The sequence below is a fragment of the Sciurus vulgaris genome (assembly GCF_902686455.1).
Source record: "Sciurus vulgaris genome assembly, chromosome: 19".
Classification (NCBI taxonomy): Eukaryota; Metazoa; Chordata; class Mammalia; order Rodentia; family Sciuridae; genus Sciurus; species Sciurus vulgaris.
Window position 1 is genome coordinate 9,294,036 of NC_136480.1, and position 21,245 is coordinate 9,315,280.

General features: G+C 37.1%; 1 protein-coding gene across 16 annotated transcripts in view; it reads right to left on the bottom strand.

The window, feature by feature from the left end:
- SETD5 (SET domain containing 5) overlaps positions 1–21,245 on the bottom strand; it is a 74,205-nt gene that overhangs the window by 21,048 nt on the left and 31,912 nt on the right. For 4 of the 16 annotated variants that reach the window (XM_079122401.1, XM_079122411.1, XM_079122412.1 and 1 more), the window contains 15 exons: positions 18,203–20,061; positions 17,815–17,920; positions 17,280–17,488; positions 16,883–16,941; positions 16,191–16,369; positions 15,186–15,224; positions 11,391–11,633; positions 10,644–10,792; positions 10,140–10,257; positions 9,311–9,420; positions 7,780–8,029; positions 7,272–7,352; positions 6,221–6,481; positions 5,110–5,430; positions 4,476–4,718 (listed from right to left, as the gene is read on the bottom strand). In XM_079122401.1, coding sequence (XP_078978527.1) covers positions 4,476–4,718; positions 5,110–5,430; positions 6,221–6,481; positions 7,272–7,352; positions 7,780–8,029; positions 9,311–9,420; positions 10,140–10,257; positions 10,644–10,792; positions 11,391–11,633; positions 15,186–15,224; positions 16,191–16,369; positions 16,883–16,941; positions 17,280–17,488; positions 17,815–17,920; positions 18,203–18,294 — 2,460 coding nt within the window. In that variant the 5' untranslated portion in view covers positions 18,295–20,061. The other 12 variants (XM_079122413.1, XM_079122410.1, XM_079122415.1 and 9 more) reach the window with 10 other exon arrangements.

Genomic DNA, 21,245 nt, shown 5'->3' on the forward strand with positions numbered 1-21,245 from the left:
ATGATGTGGTCTGCCAAATGAAAGCAAAAATAAAACTGTGAATGTGAGGCAGTAAATGAGTATATAAGAAAGAGATCTCAAGGGTCATTCGAATCTCATTAATATTCTGGGATATGACCAGGTCCCTGAAAAGACACGACCAAGAACTCCCTTAACTAAAGAATACTGAAATATGGTCAAACCATAAATCTTTAGAGCTGAAAAAAGATCTAGGAGTCATCCTATTTAAAGGATTCATTTAACAGAGGGGAAAATTTGGCTTGGGAAAATATGAGTGAAAAATCGTTTGTTCTAGATAACTTTAGTACCAGTTTTTCTTCTCATCGAAGATGACAGTACTCATTGGTGGTCCCTGAATTTTCCTTTGGAAGTTAGTTTTTTATATATCTAGTGTCAAGTAGATGTACCCATAAAAAAAATTTACATTCTGGATCTGATGGCCACAAAAGTGGAACATAAAAGAACAGGGGCATTCTAGTAATAAGATGCTGCTGCAGTTGGCTAAGGTTAAACATAGTAAATATGATTAAACTCATTCTCCCTTGGCCTACTGAAGATCCTTACAGTATTTCAGGACACACACATATACACATATATACATATACATATATGTATATATACGAACATTTCTTTGTAGCTAACAAGTTCCAATCACCCCTATGTAACAATTATAGAACCTTACCCAACCAGTTCTATCTAGTTATTAAAGTTGTAAGAACATTTCTCCTCTGAAAGTATATTAAGGAGAAAAGTTTAAAGAATTTAGTCAGTCTTTTTTTTAAAATATTTTTAAGTTGTTGATAGACATTCATTCATTTATTTATATGTGGTGCCAAGAATTGAACCCAGTGCCTCACACATGCCAGGTAAGTGCTCTACAACTGAGCCACAACCCCAGCCCCAAGAATTCAGCCTTTATAAAAAATTTTTATTTATTTTTCTTAATGTGGTGCTGAGGATCAAACCTAGTGCCTCACCCATGCTAGGCAAGCGCTCAACCACTAAGCTACAACCCCAGGCCGAGAAAAGGTTTTTTGTTTGTTTGTTTTTAGGAGAGTCAAAGATAGGTGAGAAAGGGTAGAATTATTATGGGGAAAGAACAAGGAAATAATAAGTTTTGGAGTTCCAAAACACCTGGGTTGAAATTCAGCTCTGCCAATTTACAAGTTACCTTAACTTTGGGCAAGTTATTGAATCTTTCTGAGCCAAAGGTTCTGAATCTGTAAATTGTGGCCAATAATCCCCACTCCACAGGGTTGTCATAAAGGTGAGATGTTGTATGCAAGTTTTCAGTATTTTTTTAACAAAATTTCAACATATATTTAATGACATACAAAATAATAACTCTTCAGACTACACAATAAAATACTAATGCAAAAGAGTAAAGCATTTAATTAGTCTGGCAGGTTTTTTAAGAAACTGGGGAGACCAAATAATCTACACATTTTAGAGAGAACAATGAAATGTATAAAATTACTCAAGGTTTGTTGGTCATTTATAAATGCTTCTTTTCTAAAATAACTGTTAAAATGAAATATTAAAAAAAAAGATAAAATCATAAGATATCTTTTGAGAACTATGGCTCAATTTAATTTAGACACTCCAGGAATATCAATAAATGTTCTGATAAATACCTTAATAATCCGGGTACAAATACATAAATCAGACTTTTGTCTTATACTATTTTTAACTTATGAGGCCTATGTTCTTTAACCATACATTAAATAGTGGTCCTATTAGGAACATACATTGTTCTAATTCCATGGAAGGTTAGTTTCTTTCATCTATTCTTTTAACTTATACTCTAAGAAATTTTCAAAAATTTACTAAGATTTGGTTTAGTCATGGACATGTTCTTAGGTCTTGAACTAGATGAGTTCTTTCTAACCAATCTAAAAATAACTCTTTTTCATCCCTACCTAGGATAAAGATGACTTCAATTTCTAGCTAAAAGATTCAATTTCATTTATTTTGCCCACAAAAAAAGCCGCATGTTTTGTAACATAATCTGTATTAGTTTATGACAAATATTAAAGCAGTGATTTAAACTTAATTCAGATCTAAATAAATAATTTCAAGAGCCAATTGCTATGATAATTCAATGTATATAAATCTGACGTTTCCCTAAAGAATGATCGTGACACACATACAGTGCTTATGTATAGCCTATATAAAATGAGACTAAGGATGAAGGCTGGGACTATAGCTGAGTGGTAGAGCACTTGCCTAACATGCATAAGCCCTTGTTTTCAATCCCTAACACCTCAAAAATTAACCAGCCAACTGGCTGGCCAGCCAGCCAGTCAATCCACCCACCTACCCACCCCCCCGAAATCAAAGAAGAGGCTCAAGGATGAAGACAGTCAGATGCATTTGGAGAATATGGATTTGAGTGAAATGGGATTTCTTTCTCTCTTTTGTCAGTGGAGATAGAAAGACAAGTTTACAGATTTAAGTCTTAAACCACAACCAGGTCAAAAGAGCTCAAAGAAATGGATTTTCTACTGAATGTGAAGTCACAGTTCTACATTTCAGTCTTTATAGGCTTCTGCTAGTTGGAAAAGTAAGACTTTAATTTGTCTTTGAGTCCAAGAGACTATATCCTAGCATCAGAATTAGCAAGAAGGCATTTTAAGAAGCTAGTTAATATTATTTACCATGAAGTCTTTATTAATAATAAATGCCAACCCTTCTTAAAGACCAAACCAAGAGATTCAACCAACTAGTTTGAAAGAATGTTTTAAGTCAACATCCTTAGAAATCTGTACAATGTCCAGCCAAACAGAACAAAAGAAAAGTTTCTTTCAAATATATTAAGCCATTTCTCAACTTGCTCCTCATTTAAAGACTGCATTTTGAATTTTCAACACTCCTCATAAATGTATTTATGATTCTGAGCTTTAATCTTATTGAGGGACTGAGCAATCAAACCCAGGAGGAGGATCAGTTCTCAGTTTTGTATCCCTCCATAGAGCTAGCAGCTTTCTAATTCTTACAGAAGGTAATCATAATGCTTTTTACATGGCAAACTATTTTTCTTCTCCTCAGATAATCACTCAGACCCAAGATAAAGAATATTTCTTAAGTGACTTGGTATAAGAAAGTTTCCCTGGAGATCCAACTCTCCTTCATTACTGAGGCAAATTTCCTGTACAAAACAGCTTTTCAGAGATTTTCTACTACTTTGTTTTTTTATAGAAAGTTGTCATTGCTTTTATTTCTGACCCCTGAAAGTCACTCTTGTTACTTTATAAACCTTCTTGGCAAGGATCTTGTGATCAAATTTCTCTTTAATTTCTTCTACTTGGGATTTTCCCCAAACCAAGAAGTACTGAAATACTTAGGTAAGATGCACAATTAAGAAAAGATTGTGCAGCACATGCTGCTCATCCAGCAGTAGTGCCCTTCCTTTATGTACATATTCCTGTTGCCCTCCTCCCCTCCGTAACCCATAGTACTTTGGCTCATCTTTCACTCCCCCCACCCCCAAGAAATAATTTCTGTTCTTTGGAGAAAGAGAAAAGCTTTAAGTTTGGAGAAGTCAGGGAAGACCTGCCTGGAGTTGGAGACTTCATCACATCAAATAATCTACATGCAGCATCCTCATGTACGTGATGCCAGTGGAGGAGGGCAATGGCAGACACTGAGGAAGGCAGCCTGATTCCAGATCTGAGGATAAGAGAAAAGGGTGTTCCAGGGAACAGAACTCTACCTCAAAGAAAGACCAAATGAAAAGGTGTCCTACACTTCTAGAAACACTGACACAACATAGTAAGTATGAGGGAGTGATCTAATCCTGAGAGACACCTTTGAAAAATATGTAGGGCTTCTGGGAATTAAGAAAGCACATTCCCCAAACAACCAACCACAAACACTACTGCCACTAGATCCAAAAAAAACTAGAAAGAGAGAGAGGTAGAGAGAGGCAGAGAGAATCTTTTACAATAGGTTCCATATTCTCTAGGAATAAACAGTCCAACCTGTTGTCATTTGATCAAGAAACAGGAATTACACCAATCACAACAGGACTTTTCCCTCTAATCTCCTTCAAGTGATAATAGTGATTGAATTAATTCTAAACACAATTTGATCAAGTTTTACTCATTCAATAGTGCTCTAAAGTATCTGGGGGCCAACCACACAATAATCACAAATGGATATATTAACCAGTAACACAAGAGCACAGACAGAACATAGCTCTCCCTACCCAATCAACTGCTGTGTGCTCTTACAAGAACCTCAAAGGCTCCCAGAAGAGGCAACAGTGAATATTCACAAAATTGAGAACGAAAACTACAGTATACATTCCACTTTAGTTCGACTGGCTCCTGATGCATCAGTATTTATGCTGAACAATTAACTCATTATCAGTTCACATGGGTATAGTGGCTATCTAGAGTATGTGTTAAGTATATATCATACTTTTAGGCACCCTGCCTTAAAAAAACAAAACAATTACCTAAACACAGACATACCTTCTTACAGGAGCTGAATGTGCCATCAGGCAGAAGGGGTCTCCGACGCCTCTCAGGCATAAAGGGTGAGCCAAAGCGAATGTAGTGTTTGGGGGTGGTGCAAATTAACGGGGAATGAATAAGACCCGGTAACATGTTCAGCGTTGTTGCCAGTACAGTTGGGTCCGTGGTGATACGTAAAGGGCACTCAACAGGGCACTCTTGCTTCTCTGCTTTGTCATTCAACCATTCTGTAACTAGATACTATGGTTAAAAAAAGGAGAGATCATTAGTTAATGCTGCAGATGTAAAGTCAGAGGCAGTAGCGCAGTTCACAAAGACAAACCTCATCTAGAAACTAGGACAGATGCCACAGCTGCAGTGAGAATGAATTGGGCATTCAGAACACAAGTGTATCTTCCCTCACCCTCTCTGTGTCCACTAAGGAGGAACACTTTCAACTACCAATGATTTAAGTTCTGTCTAAAAATAAGGGAACAAAAAGTAGTAGAATGACTTGAGACTTCCTCATTAAAGGATTTTATCTAGAACTTTTGATCTAGCAAACACTGAGGTTACTTTTTTTCTGGAAATTACAGGTTCTCTTGTTTTATTAACACACCACTGGCTACACTAGACTGTATTCATGACTTACCTTTTTGGTTTTGGGGTACTTAGATGTAGCACGGTTGACATGAGATCCAGTAACTGATACCACAGTTGGGTCAGATCCTGTTAACTGCCTGTTTTCTCCTGAACTGTCTATACTTCCAGCTTCAGTGGGAGTTACTAAGCTGTTATTTCCTCCCTCTTCCAAGGCAGCTTGTGACAACTCTGCCTGTTGTGCGCTGGCCTGCTTCTGACGTTTTAGTCTTTGGGCTGAACTGGTCCGGTATCGAGAAATTCGACTCTTCGGTCGGGGTCTGGAAGGCTTTGCTGGAGGTGGTTTGGGCACTGGTTTTTCTGCAGCAACATCCTGTAACAATATCAGGGTCAAATGCTGACCAAAAATTCTTATCAGTAAACATTCTATCCAGTTTCCTCTTTACTTTAAGCATTCCGAATGCCTACTGGTGAAAAAGATAAGGACTTGGAAACAGTCATTTAAAATGTATTCTTTAAATCAGTTAAAAGAGATTGTAGACAGATATCTGGGTTAGTTATTTCTATTTCTGATAAGCATCTATAAAATAGGTCAAAAGTCAGCTAAAGGGAACCACCTAATTTTAGTGTTCTTAGCAGGAAGAAAATTCTTCCTTATAGTTCTTTCCCAGACAATGAGGTCTCAGCTTAAGGTTTAGATTCATGGCTAGGGGAAGGGAAAGAAGGGTTTATCTTGAGAATCCTATGAAAGGTCAGTTACATAACTGGACTATATTAGAAGGTCCTTGAGAGAAATCAAGTGGGTTTTGGTATTTGGTGGTGGGGATTGAAAACAGGGCCTCACACATGCTAAGCACTCATTTTACCACTGAGCTCCACTCCTGGCTCAGAAAAAAAAATGATTTTTATAAACTCACCACCAACAGTTTATCTCGCAGAAACAGTAACAAGTTCCACTGCAGCATGAAGGTGTTTAGTCTGAATTCTGAATTTACCTGTCTCCCTGAATCCCATTAATCAGCTGATGAAAATGTTAAGTGCCTTTATTTACTATGATATGGGATAAAGCTGAAAATATGGATTTTAGCCATTCCAAAAGATAAAAGTAATTGGCATTAGCAAAAGGAAAGATGCCTAAGCCCTGAAGTCTTTTCATCTCTTACCCCTGCTTGGGAAGACCTCCGGGTGTTCACACCAATACTCTGTGGGATGCTTGGGATGGAAACATTTGAAGCAGCGTGGCTAACTTCAGATTCAGAGGCTTCTGCTTTTGTCTCTTCTCCAACAGGAATCTCTGTGGTGGTGGTGGCAGTAATCTCTACATCAGGGCTGCTCTGTTCCAAGGGCTGATCTCGCCGTTTCTTTCTTTTTTCTAAGTTTTCAAAAGCATGCATAATGGCTTCGACCTTCCTGTCCTCTCGAGTCTAGAAAGAAATAGCATTGGTATAGAAGGAAACTTAAACACAAAACAGAAGAATATCAATTCAGAAGTGTTATTAATGCAAATTTATAGGAATCTACTAACCACTAGCAACATAATACACACCTTTGAGAACATAACTAAAAATAAACACTTTTATTTATTTTTAAAAATATTTATTTTTTAATTGTAGGTGAACATGATACCTTTATTTTATTTTTATGTGGTGCTGAGGATTGAATCCAGGGCCTCATGCATGCTAGGCAAGCTCTCTACCACTGAGCCATAACCCCAACCCCATCACTTTTTATATGTTGTCAACAGCTGTAAAAGAAAGCAAGGCCAAACTAAACTTTCTCTCAAAAAGCCAGCTGAGTTTTTTATTTTATTTTTTTAAATTTTTAATACATAAGAAAAATAGTCATCAAAACCAAATATTCTGTGTACTTTCAGAGTTCAAAAATGACAAGTATATTGTCCTTGAACTGCTCATGAACAAAATAAGTATGACTGGTTTCAACATAAAAGTAAACTATTTCAACCTGTATGACTCAAAGTGTAAAAAAATCCAAAACAAACAAAACAAAAAAACTCCATAAAAACCAAGGAAATTCTTAAGTCAGAGCAAAACAGCCCCAGTGCATTTTGGTTTTGATCAGTTTTGGGCTAACCAGATTATTAGAAAGAAATCTCTTCAGCCAAGTATAAGATGGTCAACAGACAACTGCTCCACACGTGCATGTGTTCACCTATGTGTAGAGAAAGAAAACAAGCAAAGTGATGTTAGCACTCACCCTCCTGCTCTGAGCTGCATTCTCCTGGTCATCTATAACCTCTTCTTTCTCTTCTGGTTTTTCTTCTGGATTGTCTACTTCCTTTAAATAGAAGCAATATTAAATTATATTCTTAAGCTTTAGCGGGGCGGGGGAGGGAAGGGGGATCAATCCATTTTATTCTGGTAGCTTAAAATTCTTTAAAAATAATTTCTAGAACTTTAACATAACTCATGTGAGGCCACAGGGTAAACACATGATAAGCCCCATTCTTTGGATGGAACCTGGACAGTAGCTAAAAGGATTTTTTTTGGTGATGGGGATTAAATCCAGGGCCTTGCACATACTAGGCAAGTGCTCTAACACTGAGCTATTGAAAGGATATTCATAAGAAAATGAATGAATGCAAATGTATGTTAATATAAACAGTCATTAAGTGTTACCACCACTTCCCTAAAATGAAGGGAACATGGGACCAACTTCATTTGGAGAGGAATGATAGATACATCATTTGACCAGAGGAGATTACCTCATGATCACTGGATGAAGTTATTTTTTCTGGAATTTCTTGTGGTTGCTGGTCATTATTCTCCTCTGAAGCTTCATTCTGCTGCTCCATCTCTAGCTCTTTCCTTCGTGCTTTTCTACGTCTGGTCTCTGCCCCGATGGTAGGTAGGGTTGGAGGAGGTGGGAGTGGCAGTTCTGCAGCATTTGGATTCCTTTTCTGTATAGGGCAATTCCGGTTTCCCTTGTGACATGCACAGTCCACTTTATAATTACTGCTCCAAAGAAACAACAAAAGTACCTGTCTCAGTATCCTTAAAAATCAGGTTTATCAACCATTCATTCTATTGAAACCATCAGCAGAATAATTTCCTTTGGAACTGTCTTTGAATGAGTTAAAAGAAATTAGAGGGTCCCTAAGAACACTTTAAATATCTGTTTCTCTCTATATTCCCAACTCTACTCCTATGTACAGCCTGTAGAAAGAAAAGAAAGTAACCAGTAAATTTAATTCTCCCAATTGCTTTTATACCATTTGATAGTCAATTAGGAAGACTCTGAAATGGACAAACTTCTTGTATGCTCTTGATTGATTCCCTACTTATTATTAATATTCTTTTTTCTTATTCTTAGGCTATGTGAGTGTACCATATAAGCTCAATTAAAAAAAAAAAAATTTTTTTTTTTTAGTTGCTGATGGACCTTTATTTATTTATATGTGGTGCTGAGGATCCAACTCAGTGCCTCATACCTACTAGGCAAGTGTTCCACCACTGAGCCACAACCCCAGCCCATATAAACTCAATTTTAACCAAAACAATCAAGCAAGAAAAAGCATCTACTTTATAAAACCCATTACATATTCACCTATGACTTGTTATCTGTTTGTTTTTGTATTGTTAGCTGTGGTTTGAGTACATGAGGTGAATCTTTTTAAGTCTAATTCTGTGTGGTTCCTGACACAAGTGCTCTGTGCACACTAACACATGCTACTGTAGCTTCCAGGAGTGTCTCACATATACCCTTTTTGTTATTCTTGCTAAAGAGCCATAAGCTACCACCTTTATTAGGTGATTTGTGAAGAGTACCACACAAAGAAAATATCAAACTCTTTAAAAAAGAATCTTATTGGTCTTCTCCTTCATAGGCAGAAAATGTATTTTTTAAAAAAATTATATTTTTTTTAGTTGTAGATGAAACACAGTATCTTTATTTTTCTTTTCTTTTCTTTTTTTTTTTTTTTTTGCGGTGCCGGGGATCGAACCCAGGGCCTTGTGCTTGCAAGGCAAGTACTCTACCAACTGAGCTATCTCCCCAGCCCTTCTTTATTTTATTTATTTATTTTTATGTGGTGCTAAGAATCAAACACAGTGCCTCTCATGTGCCAGTTGAGTGCTCTACCACTGAGCCACAACCCCAGCCCCCAGGAATTGTATTACTTGTGAAAAGACTAAACCAAAAAATGGCAAGGAATGAAAGCAGACTTTATAAATAGTGTCAAACTGCTTAATATCTAAGATATGGTCATTCATATTAGGAAGTTTTTGGGGTCTTACCAGTTACTATACTCATAATCAAATGCAATGGTGACTTCAGCATCCTTGGTGATGGCAGAAACAGCGTAGATACACAGGTGAATCATCCCATCTGCAATCATGTGTCGCACCTGTATGAACACAGCACATGGTTGAGATTATCACAGACTATTATTTTTTCATAAGAGGAAAAGCACTTTTACCAAATAATTTCACTTAAGAGTTACAGTATTGTTATTAAACTTCCATTATTTCATATGAAATTATTATACAGTAAGGTCCTGAAAACTCATGATACTTCTTGAAATAAACAAAGAAACCTTGAGGTGTTAGAAATGGAGGGGAAGCAGGGATCACTGCTTTTTAAAGTTGTTTCTAGTTCCACCAGGCAATTAAAACTCCTCAGCCTATTAATTAAGCTCTGTGGATTTTCTTGCTGCATTTGATGTGGTTGTACTGAGTAATGAATTCTAGAAATGTCCAAAATCTTACAACACTGTTTTCTCAAATCTATAAAAGTGAAATCAAATAGCTTAGCTGATCCTAATGATATCTTTCCCCATTTAACCACTTCTTCAACATAATCTAACTGATTTCTTATCCAATCTACTTTATTCTTCTCAGGAAATGCTAATTTAATTTACTCTTTCTCATTTTCCTACTCTAAAGAAAATCCATTCTTTGCCCCAATCCCACCAAAGTAAAAGTAGTATTACTTTTGTTTTTCATCTCTTGCAATTAAAGATTACAACTATTAGCTACAGACCTTTATCTGGGTGATTTTCAGAATGCTTCTTCAGTAAACTTGTCCTTTGGTCCTTTCAAATGGATGTTGCTACAGATATCTTACCTCTGCATTTGGTGTACATGATCTTCTGATGAAGCGAGCATCATTACCGAAAGTACGGGCATCCACACACATCTCTACACCATTGAATTTTGAGTAGAAGAGCACAAAGGGATATGGTCTAGGGATATAATTAAAATTCCTGTAATTCTCAATACAAATAAAAGGCCACCCCATGACTCCAAATATGAAACATATGCTGACAGAAGAAGCAGCAGTCCTTTGCAATGCTTAAACTTGGAAAACATCACATGCCTGTCTGCTTTTGATTAAAGAATAAGCACAAAGCAAGGAATGCTGGACTTGGAAAGGAGTCATCACCACTTTATACATTAAACAATTTGCAGGTTTGTTTGCATTTCACTATGGATAGCAAACAGGCATGAACTTATTTGAATTGTTATCTTTCTCCCCCAAGAGCAACCTATCAACCAGGATGAGTTTTACAGCAATATTGGACAGCCAGAACCATGTTAGCCCTCAATGCTCAACAAACCATGTTCTTACTTTTTGAAGAAATGCCCATTGACCTCAAATTGTTGCCGTAACATGACTTTCCCGCGGTACTCTATTATAAGAGTATCCAAAGCCAAATCTCTTGCAGCCCTCAGGATTTTACGGTGCTTTTGAACCCGAGTGACTCTTCCCAGCTGTAACTAAATAAAACCAGAGTATTAACATTAAACAATAGCAACAGCAGCTTAGTAGACAAATTTTTGAATTAATACAAACTCAATTTTTCTAGGAAACATGCTCCACCTAGTGAGCCTGCCACCCCAGAGAAGGGAAGAAAAGATCAAAGAAATACACATGATTAAGATTTTATTGGCTCTTTCTCTAATATAAGAATGAGGGTTAGCTTTCTATAAATCTTAACAATTCTAAGTTGTATAAAATTTCCTAACCCTATTTTTGATTAATAAAGATAACTTAAAAATATGTATCCAGATAGTTTCAGTTTCTAGTTAATATAACCTGTTTTGGGTTAAAAATGATCAATAAGGGGCTGAGATTACAGCTCAGTGGTAGAGCACTAGCCCAGCATGTGTGAGGCACTGGGTTCATTTCTTAGCACTGTATACAAATAAATAAAGGTTCATCAAAAAAATAATAAAAAATAAAAAAAGATCAATAATATAGTTGGCTAATTTGCTATTCTATGGCTTTTTACATTTGGAAGAAAAAATAATTGCAATCCATGCCTTTTCTTGGATTCTAAAAAAATCTTCCCTTCTTTAACCTTTTGTTCCTTACCTGCATTTGGGAACCAATAACTGTATTATTACAGGCCAATTCGGTCTTATTAATAGTGTCTAAAATAGCAGGTTTGCCCACAAATTCCTTGCTAGAATGTAGATGTTGTTCAAGGGCGTTCTGTACATCTGCACTGTACTGATTAGTGAAAGCTTCTTCATACTGATCAGTCCATAGTCTTATCCGATTTTCCCAGCCCTCAGTTGTATTCTCATCTAAATTCTGTGCTTCAGAGGGAGAATTCTGCAGAGAACAAAGGTCAGGTAGGTTAGTAGAGTCCATGTATAAAAATGCTTGGGGTTTGGGGGTGGGGAGTGGGCAGGCGTGTGGATGAACAGGCTGTTTCCAAAGAAAAAAATTTTTGCTTGGCAGTTCATGTGGCATAAAAGAAAAACGGTCTGGGAGCCAGCGGATCTGGCTTTTATCACAGTCTTATTCACAATGAGTCGTAAGGTTTCCCCACTCAAAAAGTAAGAAATTAGTCTAAATCACAGTTGCAAGCTATCACTTATTTTATGACCATTTTTAAGTTATAAAAATTGAATATCGGGCTGGGGATATAGCTCAGTTGGTAGAGTGTTTGCCTCTCAAGCACAAGGCCCTGGGTTCAAATCCCCAGCACCACAAAAAAAAAAAAAAAATTATAAAAATTGAATATCTTCTTATTGAAAAGAATGACATCAAGTTCATGAGAAAATCTTTATAAAAAGGAACAGTACAGACACCTCAAACTATCATAATGCTTAAATTTCCAGTACTTACTTAACATTTATTTGTGTTTATTTATTTGTGATAGCACAAACTGGTTTGTTTTACTATTCTCTGGATGATTCTGTTTCTGTGTCAATGTTTTCATTATAAAATTAATAGTTGTTCATACAAAATGTACATGTGATCCCAATCAATCACCATGCTACCACCCACAGAAAAAGTCATTTTGTAGTATATCTTTCTAATAACTCTAAACAGTTTATATAGTCACATTCTAAATAATCTGAAAAGGAGAAGTGAGAGGAGGGAAGTGGGCCGGGGGAATATAGAAAATATCTGAGAGGAAGGGACTTTTCCATAGTCCTCCAGGAAAAATCATTGCTTTCTATGGTGACTGAGTACTGAGAAAAGATTATTACATTTCAGCAACAGATCCTGAAATATATATACTTGAACTACAGAGACACAGCTTAAGTATGAAACGTCCTTCTTCATGGTGTTTAAAATTTGAGGTGCTGACAGAAAACAAACACACTGATAGTGATGATGCCATGCCAGTGATGATTAGAAGGAAAAGATACTGGAGTGGCTAAAGCTATGTGAAAACCCACATCTACACTAAACTTCCCAAAACAGGCATAACAAAATTAAATATACTTTTCATGCATGGTATAGAACACACTGAAGCCTACTACAACAATCGCTTCCTTCGGTCACTTTTGCAAGACTGCTGTTGACGGGCTTTCCACAAGGAACAGGGAAATGTAAAAACAAACAAACACAAACATTATGATTTTCTATACTTTGCACTAGAGTCCAAAAGACCAAACAATATACACCTGAAGAAGAAACACCTAAAGCCAACACACTGTGAACAGAAGTATCATTTGCTTGACATTATCAACAGTAGCAGCTGAGCAAAAGTATAGTGGGAAATTTGACTAAAAGGTGCTTTTAAGACTGGGGATTAAGGATGCCCCAAAAGTATTCCCAGATTTATGCATTCAGTATCAATCATGTATCAATCACTAAACTTACAACCCAATAACTTACTGTATTTTGAAAACCTTTGCTACAATATTAGCTGCTGTTCACTAAGCCTGACTCTATTTACTCTGCTCTCCCATCATCTTTCAAGGTACTGGCGGAACCCACCTGAGTGAGTTTAGAGTAGTGGTTCTCAACTGGGGCAATTTGCCCTTTAGAGACATTAAACAATATTGAACACATTTTGGTCATCACAATTCTCTGTGTGTATATCTGTTTGTTTTACTGCACATACTAGGTAGATGCTGGGGTGCTGCTAAATATCATATGATACAAAGGATAGTCCCTTCTATGACACAGAATTATTTTATCTAAAAAGTTCACAGCATCAAAGAAATAATAGTTTAATGTTAAGTCTCCAGTAGGAAAGCTCTTGACTTTCAGATTAAAATCCAAAGATAAAAATTTCCCCCTCCAACAGCATCTGTCCACCTGGATCTTTGGTGAAGTCATTAATTCTGAGCACAAAATTTGTAACTCAGAAATATAAGATAACAAAACAAATGGCACTGTTTTTTTATTTAAATTTTAACTTGTATGTGGGGCTGTTAACCTCCTGAAACTATAAGCAAAATTTGAGGCTTAAATCTACTTCTCTGGGTGAGCCAGGCAAAAGCTTTCAAAGGTTTTTAAGTTGCCGGGCATGATGGTGCCCGCCTGTAAACCCAACGGCTTGGGAGGCTGAGGCAGAAGGATCCAAGTTCAAAGCCAGTCTCAGCAAAAGGGAGGCACTAAGCAACTCAGTGAGACCTTTCCTCTAAATAAAATATAAAAAAGGGCTGGAGATTTGGCTTAGTGGTCAAGTGCCCCTGAGTTCAATCCCTGGTAACCCCTCCCCACCCCCAGCCAAAAAAAAAGGTTCTAAGTCTCAGAAGGTGAATTACAATACTTGGCTGACAAGAGAAAAGGGCTTTGCAGCTGGGACTACAGATTAAGTCTGCCCCAAATGTGTATTTAAGATCCCTCCTTCATAAATGACTCAAGTGGTTCCTTGTAGGAGGTAGGTCTAAGCAAGCAAATCATTATTAAGCTGTGTCCCAAAACATATTTAAAGTCTCTGATAGTTTGTGGCTTTAAGTCCTCTCCCATCTATGCTAGCTGAGGCCTTAAAATTTTAGATAAATGTCACCTATAACCTTTGATATAACATCAATTATACTGTGCTACACATAAATTAAGTAATTCTAATGAAGCTCATCTTAAGGCTTTAATGTTTATGCTATATAACAGCCAATAGGAAAGATCCTGCTTTTACATCATTTACGCATCTAGGAATATGAATACTTATGGATAGATTCTAAATAAATCCTTTGAAGCCATATTGGATAGATAAAAGAAGATACTAGACAGTATAATCAAATCTCCTTACAGCAAACTATTTTTGTCCACCAGTACCTAAAAGTCCTCTCAAATAATTTTGTCCTCCAATAATAATTTTGTCCTCCAAACTCTTTATAAAATCATAAGTTCTTTTACTTGATAAATGAAGAAAAGCAATACAGTAGCATCACAAGTCTTCTCCAAATAGATAAGCCAAGAAAAAAAAAAAACAAACAAAAAAAAAAAAAACAGTTCAAAAGTAAGACATTCCAACAAGATCAATTTCTATCAACAATACATCCTTGCTGCTAGTGACAAGTTATTCTTCGAACTGGTGATTAAAGCCCATTTGCCAGGGTGGATGCACAAGAAATCCTCTATCATTACCACAAAACCTCACTCCTAAAGTTCAGTCCAAACACTGTGACAAAATGCACCAGCCTTATTCTGTTTGGCAAAATGTCACTTACCCCCCAGCAAAGCAGCTAATGAAAAACTAATAAATGAAGGCTAATTACAGAAAGGGAAAATATTTCAGAAAATGACCAAGAAAATCTACTTTGGAGAAAAGCTCTACGAAAACTGAATGGCAACAATTACAAACTAATGAAAAGCAGACTCCAAGATTCCCAGACCATCAATGTCAGGAAAAGAAGCTGACCAAAATGCAAGATCACAGTGAAGTAAAACACAGCATCAGGGAAGATTACCCCTTACCTTCATCCGCAAGGACTTCCGGGATCCCTCTCGAAATGCCTATCCCAAAGAGGAAAACAAGTAGAACAAAACAAAACTTGGTACCAAGAATGACAGTTAAACCTATTTGAGATTAAAACTAAGGCATGAACTAGTGTTCTATTCTGCCCCCTTTTCTCTACCTAACAAATACCATGGAATTCCCCAAACTACTTTCAAGAATAGGGGTAGCTCAAAGCCAATGAACTCTGAAACTAATTCTGATAATTTCTATTGTGGAGCTAGGTAACTAACAGGGAAGAACATGCACCATTTAAATCCTATATGCACCCTTGACACTAAGAGAAAAAGTAAATAAAAGCTACAGATTTACCAGTTTTGAAATTAAGAAGGAAACAAAGACCAATCCCCTTAACAAGGGGTGGGCAAGTCACCTATGAGCAACGAAGTTGCTATGATGGGGAAGAAAGCAAGCAAAACAGAAGAGATTTCTCCTGGAAGCTTTTTATTTGAGAATATAGGAAAGTGACCATGACACTGAGGAAGCCTAGACATTCAAGAGATGTTTCCTGATTTTAGTTTATTTATATATTTATTTTAATGAGGAAAACCCATCAACCCAATGACATGAGGTGGGCATGTAAACAGGACAAGAATTTCAGACTCCTTTGGGGCTGCGAGTCAGGGATATTGTAAGGAGAGTGGAAACCTAGCCTTAAGGCTGCAACACATGGGCTTGTGCCAGGGAGGGCTGGAATTTCATACCTGGGATGGGGGTTGGTGTAGAAGAAACTTTGAACCAGTGGTGATGGCATGATGTAGTAGAAAAGAGGCTGGTCTATATGTACATAACACAGATTAGCTGATTTTTGCAAGCAGAGCAAAAGTGGCCCTCTAACATTTGGATCAAATTACTTAAGAGTAGTTTGGTGCATTTTTGCTCCAAAAAAATTTTTTTTCTTTTTTGCTCCAAAATTTGAGCTACCTTGGAAATATTTCTATTTAGAATATTGTTACCATTCATACCTTGATTTTCTTCGTCTTTGGTGCTGCACGACCCTTTTCTGGACTCTTTTTCCGCTTCTTGGGTTTGGTTCTTCTAACAGTTAAGGTGATGCTTGTAGGTGTGTGCTGTGTTGCTGTATACAACACAGTGGAAGGAGAAAGCTCCTCATCCCAGCTTTCTGTTGCACTGCTATCCCCACCTGAAGAAAGGTGAATTCATAGTTCAGATACCACCAGCCTTAGAGGTACACTAACAGCAGTTTATTTCTTAGGCATGTACTCTATCATTTCTAAATAAATATAAATACTCATCTTCCTTATGAAAACAAGATTCTCTCTCTGTCAGTGGCTTTAAGCACGTATACCCTGTTCTATATGGAACCTATTTCTCTCTCTGAATATAAAGGGAGACAGAATATAGTCACCAAGCTCCACTGGCTCAATCTGTAATAATTTAAGACTGGACAATTAAAAAAAAAAAAAAAGAACTTTTTTAGGGTGGGTGGGTGTGGCTTACAAAAAATACTTTAGATTGCTACAGGACTTAATGTTGTTTCCACAATAGAACTATACAGTAGTCTTTGGAAGACTTATATCTCTTTCCACAAAGAGAGTTGGGGACCACAGGAATTTATAAGGAGAATCACTGAGAGAACACTTAAATCACAGAATATTTACATGTCAAATATGGATACAACCCATCTTCTCCTCACCTGATATGTTGTCCTGCTTCCGCCGATGAAGTCTAATAACCTTCCCCCTGCTCATTCCCCTAAAGAGGGAAAATAAACTTAAAGTAGTCCTTCCAACAGCATGCAGCACATCATAGCACACATGGGAGAAGAGTCTCTGCATAGACTACCCCCTCCCTCCCACCTACCAAATGTTTCCAGGACATTAAATTTCATATCAAATTCAATAGCTTTAACATCAATCTCTCATTCCTTGTTGTCAGCAATTCTCACCTAGTGCAGAGAATTCGAGCCAAGGAGCACTAAGGAATCATCTACATTAACAAACACAAGAAAGAATACTTTGAGCTTTTCCCTACTAATAAGAAACCCTAATCCCAGCAACCCAGGCTTGAATTTAGATGGAACAGGATCTTACCTGCACTTGTCACAGTTGAGAAGGAAGCCATCCTGAGAAAGACCACAAGGACACCAGGTAGGAACAGTCTCTCCTTCAGAGTTCGGGCTGTCTCCACAGCGTTCCTCTACGGGCGACGGCAGGCCATTCAGGTCAGAACGAGGGATGATCGTCTGGACAGGGGGAGAAGCAGGAGGTGTCGGAGGAGGAGGGGCTCCGTAATTATGATCCTGAAAATAAGATTTTTTAAATCAACAGTGTCCAAACACTGGCCCCTCTCTCCCCTAAAGTATGGTACATATGGAAAGAAAGAAGAAAGTAGTACCCTTCGTTTTTTGGCTTCAACCAGGAAAGTGATAAAACAAAATGCCAAGGTCAACTGGGACATAAAAACAAGAACAATGATGCAGGGCTAGACGTCCGCTGGAGGCAGGGAAGTGCAAAAGGGGCAACTTCGTCATGCTGCATATAAACATTTCAAGAAAGTCACAATGTATAAGAATGGATTACACTCCAGGAAGATCACTGCTCTGGAGAGAAACAAATGCATACTCACAGCATAAGGCAGTCCTCGACACCCATGCCTCTGAGTGGTCCCATAATTATGAGTGGAATACACGCTCTTCTCATTAACTGCTGGACTAGCCTCCACAGATTCAGGGCTGCACAAAGGCGAAAAGCAACGCATGATAGCATAACACCTAATCTTCCCTCAAACTAACAGTTCACTTCCCAGTCTAACCCCTCCTCTTTCCACAACCACCAGCCACTAGAATAAGAGAGAGAACTCAGTGAAATAATCTGATTAACATGACTCAGCCTATAAATAACAGTAGGAGTGTTACTGAATGTGGATTTGTGTGTAACATGAAGCCAGTACAGGCAGATGTCTCAAGGCAGGCACCTGGGATACAAGGTGTCCCTAATGACAAACACAAACGTACCAGCTGAGCGGGGAGTTTCCCCTAGAGAAGCCACTCTGGGCTGGTTTAGACTCAGAACTATTCTTCTTAATTGGATCTCTTAATACTTCCATGAAACCTCACATGACATTTGCAGTGAGTGAGATGATGAAAGTGCCTTCTGCACTGCCCCAGGGACCAGGCCCTCTTCCATTCACTACCAAGACAGGATACCCTGAAGAAAGTACAGGTAAAAACAATGGCATCTTATATTTATCACACCTCTCATCTCGAAGAACCCCCAAACACCTTTCACATATTAGAGTAATAATTTCTCATCCACCAACGACATGCAAGCATATCAAGAACACAATTATTTAACAGCTGCATGGCAATACCCTAGGACTTCAAAATAATCAAATCTAAACTCAGAAGTTACGTTAGATTGGTGACAAATAACAGTAACATCAACTATTGTTGTAATTTGCTGAACACATTTGCTTTACACGTTGATTCATTTAAATTCTGAAACCACTAAACTTGGTGAACAGCACCCCATTTTTGTAGAAGAGGAAGTTGAGAAGGTAAGATTACATGGCTTCCCCAAGGTCTTGGGTTGACAGAGCCAGAAATGAAAACAGTGCCTGACTCCAAAACCTGCACCCTCCTATCCGCTATGCCTTTTTTGGAAACAAGAATAACATTTTACCTTTTAAGAAAATTATTTGAGACCTTTATTGACCAGGCTTAGTGAGAACCCTGGTTTAGGATTTTTCTGTATGAGTGAAAAATATTCAAGCACAATTTGTTATTATTAATGAATTAGGAATGTATTCAAATTTAGAAATTTAGTGGAAGCCTTTACTTGATAAAAAAAAAAGGCACAGGTGGTCAAGGATAAAATAGTTTTTTTGAGGGAAAAAAACCTTCAGTTTTAATTGTTACTTGCTAAGATTTAGGGGAAAATTGAATAAATAGGGAACATAGTTGTATGACTCAGCAGAAATCAAAATGGACAGTCTATAATTTATATTAATTAGAACAGAGATTCACAAAATATACACTCCAAGGACTAGAATAACTCAACCTTAGAGATCAATTGGACTTTCAGGGAATCAAATAATGTATATCATCTGCTTCAAATAATAGACATTTTTCCTGCCTCAGGATATACAATGTATGATACTTGGCAGGAAAAAAAAAAAGTATGCAGTCCAACTTGGCACATTAGTTGAGAAGTGAGGGATAAAAGAAAATTCTGAGATATGTATCCAACTCACCCAGTTTTTTGCTCCAAAACTGTGAGAAGGGATCTTATTAATAACAGCAAAGGTAATTTCTAGGTGAAGAAGAACTTTAGACATAGGAAAGTATTCTCTGTTAGTGAACTGCATGCATTTCATTATTCAACAGTGTCTGCAAGATGGGAACTGGGGGCGGGGTGTGGTACATCAAGAATGCAGGTCAGTATTCTTGAGAAAAAGATGATCTGAACATGGCTCACTGAGAGGCAATCAGCTCTGAGTATTAGGAAACAGGTGGGGTTTCCTAAATGAAACCCAAGGCACACAAGCATTAATAAAATGAAGGCAGAATTTAGTTCTATGATGGACAGTTAAAAGAAAATAATGAATTTATACATAGTTAATTTACTAGGTACATTACTTGACAAACAAATATTTCAAAGAGTCGTACAAATTTCATATAGGAGATTTTGTACTATTAAACACATGGGTGAAACATGACAGCTGTTCATTAGAAATGGATTTTTTGGGGGGGGGGGGACAGGAAAAGGAAAGTTGCATGAAATAAAAGATGGCCATGGAGATGGAGCTATGTTGGTTATATCTTACCCATCTCCAAACTGGGTAAATATGAACATATGCACTTCATGTGCAAGTCTAGGGAATAAAAATAAAATGTATATTGTGGAGGTTAACAGGCCATCCTACTGCACAACACTTTCTAGTCAAGCACAGCATTTAATATATTGCCATGCATATCAAATCTAAAATTTAAACTCATTTCATTTGATGAGGAAACTATGCAATTTCAATACTGGTTCAAGTTTAAATACAGAGTGAGATGTTAATGGGAAACTGCAGGACTGTCTAGAATATTCCCTGACATATACATCAGTTCTTAACTATATTTTAAAATATAGATTAAAAGTTTAGATTATTAGGATTGCATCTCTTTATTAGCCAACCAGTTCATGCAAATACAATTGTTGCCTTTCTTTTTCAGTTAGTGATTTACTTTAACAGTTGGGCACATACAAAGAAAACAGGCTGACAACAGATACACTCCATCAATGGTGTTCTAAGCATAATATGCAACCTGCTACTACTGGGTCACCTTTTGGAAAATGGTTGAAATTACATTTGGGAAGTGTTGGAAATTCAGAAAAACCTTTGCACCTTTTGTTACAAAGTTTTCCTACAAATATTCAAAACAAAACAAAACAACAATACCCCCCACACCCCCCCAAAAATTGTATATTGCTGCCATCAGATTTCAGATTCCATGAGGTGAGGTCTAGGTCTTTTATTCATTTAAATATGTTGCACTTAATACCAGGTTTAATCTCAAGAACGTGTAGAACAGTAGGACAGGCATGGTGAAACATTGACAAATGTTATTAATAACTGAGTAGAATAGTACAAAAACTAATTAGTGATGCACTCTCCCTTTGTACACCTATGAAAGAGTAAGTATGAAATCAGTTGTGATCACAGTATCAGAAATCTGTCTGAAGATTATGGCTGAAAAATGTTCAGAAAATCTTAGTACATGACACTGCATTCAAATATATAGACCAGAAGTTTTTTCTTTTCTGTGATCATCCTGGATTCCCCAGCAACATTTGTAAACAGTTATCTTTATACTCTGGGGAAAATATCAGTTGTAAGAATAACTGCTTTGCATCTTTTTCTTATTTACTAACTCCAACTTAATGGTTTTGTCTTTTTGTTAAAATTTCTCACAAATGTCAATGTTGTCTACTTATATACAGTCTATTATATTGTAGCAGGTTAGTAGCTGCCTTCGTGAAAAACTACAAATTTTATACAACTGAGCTATC